Raw genomic sequence first — 18,285 nt, 5'->3', positions numbered from 1 at the left:
CAATCCCTAGCGGAGTCAGTGGTCCCTGCCTGCTTCAAGATGTCTACCATCATCCCTGTACCGAAGAAACCCTCCCCAACATGTCTCAATGACTACAGACCGGTGGCACTCACCTCTGTGGTCATGAAATGTTTTGAGAGGCTGGTCAAGGATCACATTTGTGCCTCCCTCCCCAGTGATATGGACCCTATGCAATTTGCATACAGGACAAACAGGTCCACTGACGACGCGGTCTCCCAGGTACTGCACAGCACCCTCTCTCACCTTCAGAAGGGGGGCTATGTGAGACTGTTGTTCATTGACTACAGCTCAGCGTTCAACACCATAGTCCCCACCAGACTGGTGGACAAGCTGATCGAGCTGGGTCTGAGCTCCGCCCTGAGCGCCTGGGTACTGGACTTTCTGAGTGAAAGACCCCAGGCGGTCAGGGTGGGGGGTCAGACCTCCAACACCATCACCCTGAGCATCGGGTCCCCCCAGGGCTGTGTTCTGAGCCCCCTGCTGTACTCACTCTACACACACGATTGTGTGGCCAAGTTCAGCTCCAACTCCATAGTGAAATTTGCAGACGACACGGTGGTGGTGGGGCTGATCTCGGACAACGACGAGAAGGCCTACCGGGAGGAGGTTGAGGTACTGGAACGCTGGTGCCAGGACAACAGCCTGCTCCTGAACATTGGTAAAACCAAGGAGCTGATCGTGGATTATAGGAGAGGACAGCAGGAGACACACGCACCACTGATGATAAACGGGGCTACCGTGGACAGGGTGAGCAGCTTCAAGTACCTGGGGGTCCACATCTCAGAGGATCTGACATGGTCAACACACATACTGTAGACAGTCGTAAAAAAGGCGAAGCAGCGCCTCTACCACCTGAGACAGTTAAGGAAGTTCAGAGTATCGGGGAAGATACTCCAGTCCTTCTACTCCGGAGCTGTAGAGAGCATCTTGACTGGAAACATCACTGCCTGGTATGGAAACAGCACGGCACAGGACAAGAAGGCCCTACAGAGAGTGGTGCGCTCAGCCGAGCGTACCACGGGTATTGCACTACCTCGCCTGCAGGTTCTATACAACAAGAGGTGCAAATCCAGACCCTGCAGAATAATGAAAGACCCCCACCACCCCAATAACAGTCTGTTCCAGCTGCTGAGGTCAGGCAGACGCCTGCGAACCCCAGCTACTAGGACAGAGAGGCTTCGGCTCAGCTTCTTCCCCCAGGCCATCAGAGCCCTGAACAATGAACACTGAGTGCCACAGAGCACTGAACTTTCCACACACAAGCACACATGAGCACACACACGACACGCACGCTCGCACACTAGCAGCCACTTTAACATGAGCAGGCACACACTCATGTCGCACACGCCCACACTTATGGCCAAAAAGGAAAGGTCACTTTAAAAATAGCATAGCAACAGTAACAGTGTATTGCACTACCAAAGGATCTAGCATGTCCTACATGCTATGTAAATAACTATGTACAGATACCGAGATGTCCCACCATGTTACCTGCTTGTTACCTGTTTATTGCACAATGTTGTTTTTTATTGGATTCTATTATATGTTGTACCACTGTATTGCACATCGTTGCGGGCAAGACCACCCGCATTTCATTGTATACTTGTATGCCGTGACAAATAAAACTCTTGACTTGACTTGACTAGCACCCCCACAGCCGTAGCTGCAACCACTTACATCAAGGCTCTCATCCACATTCATTAACACTATGATCGCCGGGAACGAGTTTTCACGTCATTCCGAGCCATGCTCATTCTGCCGAAGACGCCGTAACTCGTCTTTGATGTCAATATTTCAAAAATCTGTCATCGAAATCATATTTCCTTTCCGGAGCCCGGCTGAGACACACTGCTGATCTCCTCTCAACTCTCTAACGGTCCAAGAGCGCCATCTGGTGGCCGATCGGCAGATCGCCAACCGGATATTAACCTTTGAACCGGTAGTGCTCATCCATATGTGGTCCGGCCACTCGCTATCGTTAGAGAGACTCCGTCTTGATACAGTGAACATCGATCGGTGCAAATAACTCGAAAAAAAAAACATGATTTGGACGTATATACTATTATACAACCTGGAAATGGATCGGGCATTTCCCATAATAGAAAAAATTCTGTTCCACGCTCATCTGCCAGCGGCGCGAGGAAGCCACGGTAAGATTCAGCGTTATATTCTAGCGTGTTCTTTACTAACTGCTATGATGAACATATGACCCACTCTGGATGAATCATCTAACGCTGCCCACGGAATTATAAACGATCCCCCGCCCATCCGGTCATCATCAGATGATACGTAGTAACTTCTAGAAGTACCTCCAGTTGAAATTTATTATCTGGCACAGATCGCTATCAAACTGTATTTCATCATGCATATAATGCATTTGGAGCTATAAATCAAGTTCTGGAGAAAGCTGCAGAAAACGATAAAAACATACTTATACTTTAGACCATATTTTAGTATGAATATGTGAATGAAAAAGTTTAACGTTGCTACACCCTGAACAATACATATAGGACATTGAATGGGCCATAATAATGACAATTTAGCAATAGAATTTAAAAAGTTATAGCCCTGCAAAGAAGGGGAACTTCTCCATAGACAAATAGAGCTGGCGAGGGATGGTAAATTATGAATTTAACCCATGGCGATTAAAGTGTTAATATGCTCCCCCCCGCAATCTCCTCCCCGATTTCAATGTAACGCGGAAGTGCAGTGAGACTACATGTCCCAGGATGCATTGCGCACAAGCTCATTGCAAAGCTTCGCCTTGCGGCGTGATTTTTTCCCCGTAGCCTATGTTTGCGAAGACGCTCTCTGATTGGCTAGCCGCGTACAGCGAAGACCCTCTCTGATTGGTTTAGCGCCGAAGGGTCTCTTCCGCCTTGTACATATATATTCTCTGCTTCAAAGTGGTTATGCGTTGGCCCTCTTTCGAAGTGGGTTATGCTTAGGGTTAGGGTTAAGGTTAAGGTTAAGGTTAGGGTTAGGGTTAAGGTTAAGGTTAAGGTTAGGGTTAGGGTTAGGGTTAAGGTTAAGGTTAGGGTTAGGGAACAACATATCAATTGTTGTTGAATATGCGGAAGAGACCCTTCGACGCGACCGGAAGTGGGCGTGAGATGGGATAGTCGTGTGTGAGAGAGGCTCCACTAAACTCCTACAAAAGTGTACAATTTAAGAAGGCAATTCAATGGTAGAAGTAAAAAGAAAATTGACAATATAAGTTGTAGATGCGCAACTGAGCTATGCCGAGACAGAAGAAAGACAGAAAGGCTAAACAAAAGCTTACAACTGAGAAGTTGAACGCTAGCAGAGAAGCTAACAATAGCAGCAGCAGCCTGTCGGATTCGGATGAAGACCAAGCTGAAACTACAGCGCCGACCACGACGGACATAATGGCCGCTATTAATCGACTGAATCAAAATGTCGATTCAAGGTTTGAAAAGTTGGATGCATCACTTGCTGGTCTGAAACAGACACTGGATAATATTGAGGAAAGGGTAGCCTCAAACGAGGATGGCCTGAATGAACATGAAAACCGAATCAAGATTCTGGAAGGCAAATGTGCCGTGTGGGAGGAGGAGGCCAAGACGCTCGGTGAGCGAGTGGACGACCTCGTCTCGCGCTACAGACGACAAAACATTCGGATCATAGGTGTAAAAGAGGGCACGGAAAAGGGCAATCCTACAGACTTTATTGCAAAACTTATAACAACATTGCTGGGAGATAAGAACTTCAACAACAAGCCTGTTAAAATCGACCGAGCATATCGGGTCAATATGGAGATGGCAACAGATGGCACTCCACGCCAAATTATAGCACGGATCCACCATGATTCAGTGAAGGAGCGCATTCTGAGGCTTGCAAAACAAAAGTTCCCCTTACAACATGAGGGAACACGTATCTACATTTTCCCGGACCTGGGACCGGCAGTGTTGAAGCTACGGAAGCGATTCGACAATATCAGGACCAGATGCAAGACTGCGGAGGTGAGATGCGGATTCCGACACCCAGCGACGTTCGTGGTATCGGTTGGCACAGACAAGCGCACGTTCAACGACCCGAAGGACGCGGAGAAGTTCCTAGACGACAACAAAGTGCCGCGTTAATCCAACCCGACGGTACAGACGACCGCTTCAATACGTGATCACTCACGAGTTACAGCGGCTCATTGCGCCCATCCTACCTACTTCTCATTTGTTTTTGTTGGACAGGTGGAGACGATTGCATACACAGACTATCATGGTATGTTTACTAGCTCTTAAGGTATTTAGACTTAGAGGTGTTTGTTCGCAGAGGGGACTGGAGGGAGGTAAAGAGGGCCCCGGAGGACAGCGTAGTGTTTTTCATGTTAGTTTGCGGCAGTGCATATTATTATTATTTTTTTTTCTAACGGCGGAATGTATACAACACTTTGGGCGATTTTTGCTTTGTCACATGATCATGGATAATATGTCATGTCAGTAAATAACAATGGGGATAGTACAAGGATTGTAAGCTGGAATGTAAGAGGTCTAAATCACCCAGTTAAAAGAGGTAAGGTCAGATTCAGATTCCTTTATTGAGCCATTTGTGTAAAACACATTGGTAATTGTTGCAGCAATACAGTGTATGCATTTTCTTTTCTTTTTTCACAGTAAACGACAACACCAACACAGACACAGGACAAGAAACAGTGCAGTGGAGGATTAATCAATAAAATACATATACCGGTATATATATAAAGTGAAGAGTGCAGAGTTCCAGTAGGGACAAGTGCAGTCAGTGTCATTGTGCCAGTGTCACTTGGGGGCAGAGGGGGGAGGGGGGGGGGGGGGGGGACCGAGGGGGGGGGGGGGGGGGGGGGGGCTGAGGCATTGATCAGCCTGGCGGCTGAGGGGAAGAAGCTCAGTCTGTGACGAGCTTTCACAGCCTTTGGGATCCTCAGCCTTCTCCCAGAGGGGAGCAGGGTGAAGAGGCTGTGACCGGGGTGGGATGGGTCGGCCATGATCTTCCTCGCCCTCTTCAGCGCCCTGGAGTCGTGCAGGGACCTGAGGGAGGGCAGGGGACAGCCGATCACCCTCTCCGCGGAGCGAATCACCCGCTGCAGCTTGGCGAGATCTTTTGCCGCTGCAGCGGGGAACCAGGAGATGATGGAGTGGGTGAGGATGGACTCAATGATGGCCGTGTAGAATTGGGCCATCATGGTCCTCGGCAGTTTATATTTGTTTAACTGCCGGAGGAAGAACATCCTCCCCTGGGCCTTCTTGAGCAGGCCCGTGATGTTGAGCTCCCACTTCAAATCCCGGGAGATGGTCATGGCTCATTTAAAAAGCCTGAAAGCTGATGTTATATATCTTCAAGAGACACATATTAAGAATATAGCCAGGAACAAGTTACGCATGGGATGGGGATCACAAATATTTCAATCAAACTTCGGGGCCAGGGCCAGAGGGGTCGCTATTATTATCAAGAGGGGTGTGTCATTTGATCATGTGTGCACAATCGTGGATCCGAATGGTAGATTTGTAATTGTATCAGGGACACTTAATTGTGTTCCTGTAACATTGATAAACGTGTATGGTCAAAATTTTGATGATCCACATTTTTTTTAGAGAGTTCTGAATAGAATTCCTGACGTCGGTAATACAAATATTATATTGGGTGGCGACTTCAATTGTATAATTGACCCTGTGTTGGATAAAAAGTCATCAAAGGTATCCGTGAACAGCAAAGCCAGTGAGGTGTTAAAAAGTGCCATGCACAATCTAAATCTGGTTGACATATGGAGGCTACGCAATCCTACCAACAGAGACTACTCTTTTTTCTCTCCAGTGCATAAATCCTATTCTAGGATTGATTTCATGCTGTTAAGACTCTAAACTGATATCCAGTGTTGTGTCCACACAATACCATACTATCCTGATAAGTGATCATGCTCCCATGTCACTGGATGTTAGGTTCACTAGACATAGAAATGAACGCACCTGGAGATTTGACAACACAATCTTAAAAGAGAAGAGTTTCTTAAAATACATGTCAGCTAGGCTACAACCATTATAGACACAAATGATACAGGGGATGTGGATGACTCAACACTGTGGGAAGCTATCAAGGCAGTGTTTAGAGGTAGCATCATATCATACGTGGCAGGTAGGAGAAAACAAATGTCAAAAAGACTAGTGGAGTTGGATGATTCTGTGTCTCAACTAGAACACCTGTACAGGGTCTCTGCGGATCCCGACATCCTGAATTCTATAGTCTCTCAAAGAGATGAGTACAATACTATTTTATCTGCACAGGTCAATAAGCAATTGAATATGATAAAACAGATACAATTTGAAATAGGTGACAAACCTCAGAAACCGCTGACACGTCAATTAAGACAGGCGCAAGCTTCCCGTGCAATACTAAAAATAAAATCAGACACAGGCACTGTTCTTACAGACCCTAAAGAGATAAATGCACGTTTTATGGAGTTCTATTCAAAATTGTATACATCAAATGGCAACCATGACATTGATGCTATTAAGGCATTTATCTCTGAATTAAACCTACCGCAGCTTGATGGCGAGGCAGAAGCTGCATTGGAAAGGGACATCTCCATAGGAGAAATAGTAGAGGCAATTACAGAACTCCCGAACAATAAAGCACCTGGCCCTGATGGCTTTACTGCAGAATTCTACAAGCACTACTCTAAGGAACTATCTCCGCTGCTGCTTCGTATGTTTAAACATGCCGCATCGGATGGTAGACTACCTCAAACGCTGTATAATGCAAATATTTCATTAATTTAAAAAAGGGCAGAGATGAGTTAGAACCATCATCCTACAGACCTGTGTCACTGATTCCAATTGAAACAAAGCTACTTTATACGAAACACAATACAGAGACAGTTGTGATTTCAGTGGATGCTCAGAAGGCCTTCGATCAGGTCGAGTGGCCATATATGTATGTGACCCTAGCAGTGGCGAATCCTTATGGAAGCCAACGGAAGCCAGGCCTCCCTATTAAAATATGAATTAATATCAAATATGAAATATGAAGAAAAAAAAAATATATATATATATATATAATTTTTTTTTAATATAATTTACATTCTTTTTCAATTTTTAATATATATATATTTTTTTTAGATGTCTCCCTCTTCTCCTTCTCACTCCCTCTAACACACTGTCAGACTCACTGTGCTCACTGCAGCTATATGGCGCTTTTCCACTGCATGGTACCTACTCTACTCTACCCTACTCTACTCTACTCGCTTTAGGTACCTGGTACTTCGTTCCTTTTCCACTGCAGGTACTAAAATAAAGTACTCAGTTTGTCTCCGTGTGGGGATGGCGGGGCTGCTGGTGTACAGCTGAGAGCTCCATAGCTCTGTGAGAGCTCCAGCATAGCTATGTCCGTGAGCTAGGCGCCGCGCAAGCCAGAGTAAAACACAGTTTTCAATCAATCAATAACAACATTAACGAGACTCTCGTTGTGTCTATTCTGCTAACGCTAACGTTACCTCTCATTGTGTCTATTCTACAAGCGTTAACGTTAGCTAGGCTGTCTATGCTAACGTTAATGTTAGCATTAGGCTAACAAGCTGTAACGTTACCAGTTGCGTCTATTTGCTAACGTTAAAATGGATGGTGATTACCTCACGTTGTGTCTACTCTACTAGCATTAACGTTACTCATACAAACAATCAATAGCGAGTTATATTGATCACGCTATGTACGATAGCCATGCTAAAACGCTAGCACAACATTAGCACAACATAAGCTTAAGCCTTAACAAGTCAGCGATCTTTTTGCGAGACTAAACTCTCCGCTCGGTGGCAAATTGTGTTGATGTCGGTTTTGTTTAATCAATAAATGAGGCAGAATACACAGTGACTGTATCGTTTGTTTATTGAACTTGTGCCTGCTGCAACCATAATGAAATCCTATGCGAGACATTAAAGATGGCGGCTTTCTGTTTTCGTTCAGACCAGGTTCAGACTCTCCAACGAGTGACGCGTCTCTCTTCTGACCAATCAGTGGTCTGCAGTGTTTCACGTGACTTTTCTAGTACCAGTTCTACCCGCTTGGCACGCGCTTGGAACCACGACAGAGCAGGGACTAAAAAAGTACAGAAAAAGTACAGAAAAAGTACCTGGTACCATATCACGGGCGCGCCGTGATTCCGATCCGCGTGAAAATATTCACGGCCATAGAGGAGACCGTGGGACACCTTTTAGCAACCGAATATGTGTCTCGAATTTGCTCCCACGCGGCGCGCAAAATCGTGCAAGGAAAAATCGGACCAAAAATGAACCAATGCTCCAGCAGTATTAATGACCCTGATGTAAACAAGACAAACGTCTTTCTCTGGTCTGCATCCCCTTATACAATTGTGTGTATTGAGCCTTACTGTATTGTACCCATTCTGCAATCTGTTAAATAAATAAAAATAAAGTTTGACTGGCCGCCGAGCCATACTGTAGTGTACATGGTGACTAATAATAAATTTTTTTTTTGGCTTCCCCTGTTATTTTACCCACGCGACGCTACTGGACCCTAGAGGCATTTGGTTTCGGGAAGGTATTTATTGACTGGATACGGATTTTGTATGCTCATCCCACAGCAAGTGTAGTTACTAACCAGGATATTTCTTCTCAGTTTCCACTATACCGTGGAACAAGGCAAGGAGATCCATGCTCTCCTTATCTTTTCGATTTAGTCATAGAAACACTAGCTACAAAAATTCGACAACATCCTAGAATATCACCTGTCTCCATTAAAGGGCAAAAGCATCATTTATCAATGTATGCAGACGACATTTTGTTATACGTATCTAACCCACAGGAGTCCCTTCCTCCAAGGGCGGCTACGTGGCGTAGTGGGCAAGGCGCTCGCCACGAATGCGGAGACGCTGGGCTCGCCTGTTCGAGCCCAGCGCTCCACATTGCTTTCAGTTTAGCTGGTCGTTCATACTAATACACATTGGCCGTATTAGGGGGTGGGAAACTGATGGGTGGGGATCGGGCGTTGTGGACAGTGACTCCTACAGGTCGGTTGGTGCGCCTGCGCAGTCGAATCAGGAAGTGTCGGGGGCAGCGAGCTGTGCAGGTGAAAAGATGCGACTGCTGTTACCTAAAGTACCGGAGGGGACTTGTGCTATGTATGACTTAGTCCACATTGCAGCCGGCTTGTGGGAGGCAAGAAACAGCGTTCGTGACAGGGGAGGGTTGAATTGGATGATACGAAATTGGGATGGGAGAAAATATAGAAAAATGGGAGAAAAAGTGGATAAAAAAGTCCCTTCCTCCAATTATGGAATTGTTTAATTATTTTGGCTCTCTTTCAGGTTTTCAAATTAATTGGGATAAAAGTGAATTAATGCCAGTACAATTAAATAAGAATAGCTCCTCATTGAACTCTGTCCCCTTTAAGATTACCAAAGATAGATTTACTTATCTAGGAGTGACCGTTACTAAAAAACCTGAACTCTTGCTTGAAGAGAATTGGAAATTAAAAATAAAACAGTTGAAACAGAATATAGATTTTTGGAAGACCCTCCCACTGTCACTGGTTGGGAGAGTAAACGCTATTAAAATGGTGGTTCTTCCGAGATTTACCTACATCTTTCAGTCAATTCCAGTATTCATACCACAGCGGTATTTCAAAAAGTTAGACTCGATTATAATCCCCTTTATTTGGCAGAATAAAGCTGCACGTATTAGCAAAAAACACTTATGTAAAACAAAAAATGAGGGTGGCTTTGGTCTTCCAGACTTCAGATGTTACTACTGGTCTGCACATTTAAACAATATGGCTTTCTGGAGAAGTGCTAACCTTACGGAGGGCATGGAGGAGGACGTTACTCCTGCATGGCTCTCAATGGAGCAAGCAGCTTGTCAGGGAACCTCTCTCCTAGCCCTTTTGAATAGCCCTGTCAAGATAAACAAATCATTATATGAAGGGAATTTTATAGTACATAGCTCCTTGAAGGTACGGAAACAGATTAAAACATACTTGAAAGCTCCAAATATGTATACAGACACTCCAATCGGTAATAACCATGCCTTTAAGCCATCCTCTATGGATCAAGGGTTTGCACAGTGGAAGGTGCTTGAAGGACTTGTACCAATGGGGGCCAGTTTCTATCATTCGAGCAACTGAGGGTCAAACATGATTTACCGTCAACACATTTTTTCCGCTATCTACAGATACGGAACTTCGTAAGGACTCATGTAGATACATGGTCAGACATTCCTCAGCATCAAGCACTGGAAACTATAATTAATGTTAGACCAGGTAGTAAAGGGGCGGTGTCAAAAATATACCAGACACTTTTCAATCAGGTAATAGTTAGCACAGAAAGATATAGGACTGAGTGGGAGTCAGAACTGGGGATACCCCTCAATGAGGAATTCTGGGAAACGTGTCTTACAAATATTCACCGGTGCTCTGTAAATGTTAGAATCAACTTGATTCAATTTAAAGTGATACACAGGTTGCACTACTCAAAGGTGAAAGTGAATAAGATGTATCCTAGCGTATCAGCACTGTGTAACAAATGTAAAAATCAAGATGGTACCTTTACACATCAACTCTGGTCTTGTCCCAACTTACACACGTTCTGGTCTGATATATTTGACTTTTATTCAAAAGCTTTTAATAAACAGTGGGAACCCTGCCCTTTAGTAGCCATTTGGGCTATAGCGACGATGTTACTAGGTACTCTGACAATGAAAAATGGCCGATCTATCTAGGTGCTGTGTTGGCTAAAAAGCTCATTTTGAGACTCTGGAAGTCTGATGCAGCACCCTCATTTGAAATGTGGATGAGAGAGCTGGGTGAGACCCTCTACTTAGAGAGGCTTAGATTTAAAAATACAGGACGGAGAAAGGTGTTTGATACGACATGGGGACTGGTGTTGGACTACTTAAAGGGTCAAGCTCAGGGACCTGGGCTTGAACTATGACCTCTGCCAGTGGGTCTTGGACTTCCTGACTGGCAGACCCCAGGTGGTGAGAGCAGGCAACTGCACCTCCTCATCCATCACCCTCAACATAGGGGCCCCCCAGGGCTGTGTTCTGAGTCCCCTCCTCTACTCCCTGTACACACACGACTGTGTGGCTCAGCGGAGTAGCAATACAATCATCAAATTTGCTGACGACACAGTGGTGGTGGGCCTGATCTCTGCCAAAGACGAGAGGGCCTACCTGGAAGAGGTCAAGGTCCTGGCGGGATGGTGCCAGGAAAACAGCCTCTCCCTGAACGTCAGCAAAACAAAGGAGATGATTGTGGACTTCAGGAGGTCGGGGGTCAAGGACTACAGCCCCCTCAGCATCGACGGGGCACCGGTTGAGAGAGTCAACAGCTTTAAGTACCTCGGAGCCTACATATCCGAGGACTTGACATGGACCACACACATTGACAGTGTTGTGAAGAAGGCACGACAACGCCTCTACTTCCTCAGGCGCCTAAGGAAGTTCCAAGTCAGTCAGAAGATCCTTAAGAACTTCTACTCATGTACAATAGAGAGCATCTTGACTGGCAACATCACCTCCTGGTTTGGGAATAGCACTGCACAAGACCGAAGCAGACTACAAAGAGTGACACGTTCAGCCGAACGCACAATTGGAGGGGGGCTCCCCACCCTCCAGAACATTTACAACAAGCGTTGCAAGGGCAAGGCTAAGAGAATCATTAAAGACTCCAGTCACCCGAACAACTGCCTCTTTGAACTGCTGCGGTCAGGCAAGCGATACCGGAGTCTCAAGGCGAGCACAGAAAGACTCAGAAGAAGCTTCTATCCCCAGGCCATCAGGCTGCTAAACGAACAATGAACACTACACAACAACAACCACCAAACGCACATAGCACACACATCCACACGCACACACTCACTTTAAACAAACACACTGTAGCACCCACTCCACACACTTTATAGCACACACCCACTTTAAACAAACACACTGTAGCACCCACTCCCCACACTTTATATTTATTGATGAAGGATTGCACTACAACTCGTACACCTTACTGTAAATTGTACCTAAATTGTACCTCATCCCATTTCTGCTTTGCACTATATAGTACTGTACATTAGTACACTGCATAGTATTGTATATTATATGGTAACTCAGAACATTGTACATATGTCTATACCGAACACTGTGACCTCATTTTCTTCTTCTAAATTACATGCTATACTATGTTATTTGATACTATCTTGTCTAGCACAGTCTCTGGAGCGTAACAGTAAGAAGCATTTTGTATGACTGTACTTCTGTATGACAACTATTAAAGAAACTTGAAACTTGAAACTTGAGGGAGGATGAAGATGATATATAAGTTCAAAATGCCACTCATATTACAGTAATGTCTGAAGGTATATTCTCTGTTGTGTCTAGGCTTTTGGCCTTTTTCTAATGCCAAAAAAAAAACTCTTTTTTATTTCCCAGCAAAAATCTAGCTTATTTAACTATCCTGTTTATATGTATGTATAGACCCGCCAAAGGAAAGAAAGAATGTTTTTATTTTTAATCTTTTTTTGTTATATGCCGCTGTACAATTGTTTTTTAACAAGAAAAAAAATAAGATTGCATATGTGCATCATTATGGAATGTAACTAAAGTAATGTGCAATAAAAATACTTATAAAAAAAGAGAGGGTCTTCGCTGTACGCGGCTAGCCAATCAGAGAGCGTCTTCGCAAACATAGGCTACGGAAAAAAATCACGCCGCCTAGCGAGCTGGTGGGGGAGGGCATTGTATTTGCCTGTGTAAAAGTCAGAAATGCATCTCTCAACATTCTAAGATAGCAAAAAATTATGACATAGCTTGATTTGTATTACTTTTATCACTTTTATCGCTGATAACAAACTATCATTACACCTGGGTAAAACAGAGTCCATTCTCTTCGGATCAAATAACAAACTCAGCAAGACCGACGGCTTCTCAGTTACAGTGGGTGACAATATTGTCACAAGGAAAGATGAAATTACATACCTAGGTTCCATCCTAGAGGCAAATCTTTCCTGTGACAAAATGGCATCCAAGGTAATAAAAAAAAGTCAACCAACGAACTAGATTCTTGTACCGGATCTCCTCTCTGGTAAACAAGAATACCCTGAAGACTCTGGCAGGAGCACTCATTCAAGGGTACTATGACTATTGTAGCTAAGGGGCTACACAACCCTGACTGTATTAAAGATTGTTTAGATTAAACCACTACTAAAGAATATTAATAGCCAGACAGTACAGTTAGACAAAATGGCGGACACTCAATTGACGGCGCGGGGACAGGGATACCAAGTTAACAGTATTTTAATAGTCATAGCAACATACATATTAGTTATCACGGTTCTCCTTTAATCATAGAATGTCAGTGTATCAAAGTCAGCGGTAATGAATTAGTTCCTAGATTACGGATACTCGACCGGAGCTCTGAAGGGAGTGAGACGAAACGAGGCGATACAGGGAAAAGCAACTGGTGGCTGGAGACGATGGTTTCCCTCTAGAGCTCCTGCTCCGGAGGAACTGTAGACCGGTCGGATAATCCTGTCGCCGCTGGAAGAAGGGGTCTCGTACGGAACCGGTCCTTGTAATCCTAGCGCCCGATGGCAGGGTTAATAGCTATTAATCCAAAAGCCCGTTGGCATAGATGGTAGCTAGCTAGCTTCGTTTGTACTTGAAGCTAACCCGCAGACGGTCTCCAATGAGTAGTTATATCCAAACGGCGCTGGGTTTAACTATAAGTCTCTCCACGTTACTTCGCTTACACGAGTCACTATACTGTGCCAATAATGGCTCTACAATATTATAGTTGTATCTAAGTAGCCATGAGCTCTCTATAACGATACACTGCTATCGGTCTGTGTACAACTGTACCGGACGTCTCACACTATCGCTCTGCTAGTTCTCCTGTTATGTTACTGCCGCTGCCGCTGCTTGCACCGTCTACAATATATACTCAAACTGATCCCTATGGGGCTCAGCCTATTCACCTGTACAGAATCAATGCGCTTGCTCTGGGCTTGTCTGAACGTGTCTGAACATGTCTAGAAACCATGTCTAGGGGGCGCGTCTCTGGCGCGTACAACGTCAAGGATGGGACCCAATAAGGCGAGCGAAGAATACTGTTATGCAAACAGATGGCGTAAAGATATATATCTTATATATATAAACAATATACAAGTTATACAAAATAATAAACGCAGACTTTCAGTGTTAATCTGGACCTTCAGAACAGCCGCCCCCTAATTAGTCCGAACCTAATTAGTAAATAAATGTGGGGCACAGATTAGGGCTGGGCGATATAACGATAACGATAAATATCGCGATATATTTTAATAATCGATATCGAATATCGAAATAAAAAAAAATCGAAAAATCGTTTTTTTTTTTTTTTTTTTTTACCTGCAACAGGGCAGTTTTAAAACCAGAGACAGTGGACAGACTTGTCTTTCTTGCCTGCAACTTAAAGTAATGGCTTTGCTTGTCCAAATGACAATACTGACCAAATTCAGATTTCTTTTTCTCTTGTCCATTTATTTTGTTTGCTTTCTAATTTAAAATACATTTTGAAACCGTCTGTACACAGTAGGCTATGTGTGCTAGCAGAACTAGACTCCAGTCACGAGTCACAGTGCACATGTGCGGTGGTTTGTCCACCAAAAAAGCGTCAAAAGATCGAAAATAAACTAGCAGAGCCAGAACTGTTCAACTCCTCTGGAGCCACAGCCAGCAGAGAAGCTGGTTTACTTTAGCTTTTAAACCAGCTGCAGCCTGAGAACTGGAGTGTGAGGGGATGTAACACTAAAGATGGCGGCAATGACAAAGAATTGCTGCAAAATAAACATACATCTGTTGTTAAAAAAAAAAAAAAAAAAAAAAAAATTATACTTATAACAATTAGATAATTATCGATATCGAGAAATAAAATAAAATTTTCATATCGTTATCGCGATATGATTTTTTTCCATATCGCCCAGCCCTAGCACAGATTAATATTAAGGGTCAAGTCAACTTCTCCATAATGTGCTATGGGGAGTTGGAAATAATCTATAAGGTCAGTGGGTTATCGTCGTCGTCAGGGGGGTCAGGGAACGCAGGCAGCTCTATCAACTTGGCTACTGTTCTGGTGTAGGTCCGCCCTTGGACGATGACTTCTGCCGCTCTGACCTTCCCATCGGAACCGTTAATCACTTTGCTCACACGGCCGGCTGGCCACGTAGCTCGGGGTAGTGACTGGTCTATTATCATCACGACGGTACCCACTGTCAGGTTGTCCCTGTCTTTAACCCACTTCTGACGGGCTTGAAGGGATGGTAGGTAGTGTAGGAGGAAGCAGGCCCAAAACTGGTCGGCCAGTACTTGGCTGTGTCTCCACATCCTCCGTCCGTTCATCTCGTCCTGTCTGTACACCGTCTGAGGAAGGGCAGGGTCCAGCCGCCCAAATCAAGAGGTAGTTTGGGGTGATGGGGTCGATGTCAGCTACGTCGCTTGAAACGTAGCCGAGGGGCTTGGAGTTCAGAACTCCCTCAATCTCTGTGAGGACCGTAGCCAGGACTTCATCGTCCACGGTCTGGGCTCCAAGTACGGTGTACATAGCAGTCTTTATGGATCGGACCTCTCTCTCCCACGTTCCCCCGAAATGGGGGGCATTCGGGGGGTTGAACTGGAAGGTGACCTGAGCAGGAGCGAGGCGGATCTTGAGTTCTTCACCCATGGTCAGGAAGCTCTCTCTCAGTTCAGTGTCTCCTCCTCGGAAATTTGTCCCTTGGTCGGACAATAGCACTGATGGGGTCCCTCTCCTTGCTTGGAACCTCCGGAATGACATGAGGAACGAGTCTGTACTCATCGACTGGAGGAGCTCAATGTGAACAGCTCGGGTGGTCATACACTTGTACACGATGCCCCACCTCTTCTCTGTTCCTCTTCCCTTCTTGACGTTGAATGGGCCGAAGCAGTCCACGCCCGTGGAATGGAAGGCCCGCTCGCCGAGTCGGAGGCGGCAGGGAGGCAGGTCTGCCATCTTCGGAATACTAGGCTGTGCCCTCCACTTGCGACAGGTCGGGCAAGTCCGTTGGAATCGACGTACAGCTTCTCTCCCTTGGAGTATCCAGAAGCGCCGTCGGATCTCCGCAAAGACTCGCTCGGCCCCCGCGTGGCACACCACCTTGTCGTACTTCTGGATGATCAGCTCTGTTATCTTGTGTCGGCTGTTTAGGACGATGGGATGCTTAACATCCTCAGCCAAGTCCGGGGCCCGTCTCAATCGACCACCCACCCTGATGAGGTGCTGAGCGTCGATCTCTGGGGCTAAGGTGAGGAGTCGACTGTCTGAGGGGACTGGCTTTTCCCTTCTCAGACAATCTATTTCTTCTGGGAAGGAGTCTCTTTGTGCTCTCTGTAGCAGAAGAAGTTCCGCTTCCTCGTAGGCAGATGCATCGAGGTCTGTGGTGGGGGGGAGTTCCGGGTGGTGCCATAGGAATGTCCTTTTCTGAGCACGCTCCAGGGTTAGACAGTCGTCTAGGTCCGGGTCCGTTGGAGCCGGGGCTTGACTCAGCCCGCAGAACATAGACCTCTTTATTTCTGACTCATCTTGGTTCGCCTCCCGTGGTGTGGGGATAGGCCACCTCTCCTCCGGGAGCTTGAGGAACTCTGGACCATCACTGTATGGGTTAGGACGTGTGAGGTCGGCTAGGGACATCCCCGTGTGATGACATCCGCCGGGTTCTGCTTGGTGTCAACATATCTCCAACATGCCGCTCCTACCAGGTCTTGGATTTCGGTTACTCGGACTCCGACGAAAACTTTGTACCGACAGGAGGCGGACTGGATCCAGGTGAGCACGGTCATGGAGTCTGACCATAGGATGATCTCACGCACCGGTATGGTGAGTTCACTTTGTACCATTTTTGCGAGTTGCGCGCCTACCAGAGCTGCGCAGAGCTCTAGTCGCGGGATCGACTGCTGCTTGCGGGGAGCTATCCTCGAGCGGGCCAGGACGAAGGCTACGTGGACTTCTCCTCCCTCTTCTCGGGCTCTCAGGTAGGCCACTGATCCGTACGCCACTTCAGAGGCGTCGCTGAAGACGTGCAGGTCTATCTGACACGTCTCCAGCCGCACTGTAGGGGGGAAGTAACTCCGCTGGATGGCCACCTCGCGGAGTAAGACAAGTTCATCCTCCCATTCTCTCCATGTGGTAGCCAGGTGCTCGGGTATGGGGTCGTCCCAGCCCTGCTCCTTGTCCCACAGTTCTCTCACCAGCATCTTCGCCCGGGTGGTGTAGGGGAGGATACATCCCATTGGGTCGTACTGGCTGGCGAGTGTTCGGTACACACTCCGCCGAGTGGTCAGTCTAGTCGTGGACGTCTCCTGATCCGTCCTCAGGGGTGTGTCGGTAGTGAAGCGAGTCTGTCTTGAAGCACCAGACGAGGCCCAGGGTCATCTCTTGCGCTTCGCCTGGGGTGTGCGCCATCCAGGTCTCGCTGCTCGCGGCCTTGGTCTCTGGGGGGAGGCGCCGGAGAACTTGAGGGTCGCTACTGGCCCACTGGCGGAGGTCGAATCCACCTTTGGCTAATGAAGCTCGTAGCTTCAGTAGGATGCTCTCTGCTTCTTCTGGCGTGGACACGCTCTGTAGGCAGTTGTCCACGTAGAAGCTTCTTTCCACGCTGTGTCGGACATCATCGTCGGCTCCGGGGTCTTCGGCCACGTGCTTCTGTGACGCGAACGTGGCGCAGCATGGGCTGCAGGTGGTGCCGAATGGGAGTACCTCCCATTGGTATATCGAGGGTTGTTCGTCGTCGAGCCTCTCTCTCCACAGAAACCTCAGTAGAGGCTTGTCTTCCTCCATCAGTCGGACTTGTAGGAACATTCCCTTGATGTCGCCGCTGATGGCCACTTTGTCCTGACGAAAGCGTATCAGGACGCCGAGGAGGGAGGGTCCGAGTGTCGGGCCGGGCAGGAGTAGGTTATTCAGATTCTGCTGTCCAATCTGATAACTGCAATTGAACACGATGCGGTTCTTTCCGTTGTGGGTGACCTTGTGGTGGGGCACGTACCATGACTCTGTCGTCCTTTCTGCCTCATGGTCATCGATTTTCTTTATGTGGCCGGCCGTGATCAGCTTCTCGATCTCGGTGCGATATATCGTTGCTTGGGGGGGGTCCTTGGCGAGGCGCCGCTCAGTGCTCTGTAGGTAGTGGTGTGTCTCTCCCTTAGGCACATGCAGAGTGGGCATCCCTTCCCGCCTCAAGAGTGGGGTCGCGTATCTTAGCACTCCGTCGACCTCGACCCTCGTAGTC

At 46.6% G+C, this 18,285-nt stretch overlaps 1 protein-coding gene across 1 annotated transcript in view; it reads right to left on the bottom strand.

The window, feature by feature from the left end:
- Positions 1 to 18,070, bottom strand: part of LOC311229664 (protein SSUH2 homolog) — a gene marked incomplete at both ends in the record, with an annotated part of 47,818 nt that extends 29,748 nt beyond the window's left edge. The window contains one exon of the mRNA XM_084315739.1: positions 18,043 to 18,070. Within this exon, the coding sequence (XP_084171865.1) occupies positions 18,043 to 18,070 (28 nt within the window). The remainder of the gene's footprint in view (positions 1 to 18,042) is intronic.
- Between the last annotated feature and the right edge of the window lie 215 nt (positions 18,071 to 18,285).

This window comes from Notolepis coatsorum (assembly GCF_963971535.1).
Source record: "Notolepis coatsorum genome assembly, chromosome: 6".
Classification (NCBI taxonomy): domain Eukaryota; kingdom Metazoa; phylum Chordata; class Actinopteri; order Aulopiformes; family Paralepididae; genus Notolepis; species Notolepis coatsorum.
The sequence above is the reverse complement of the archived record's forward strand: the minus strand, read 5'-3'. Positions and strand labels throughout refer to the sequence as shown.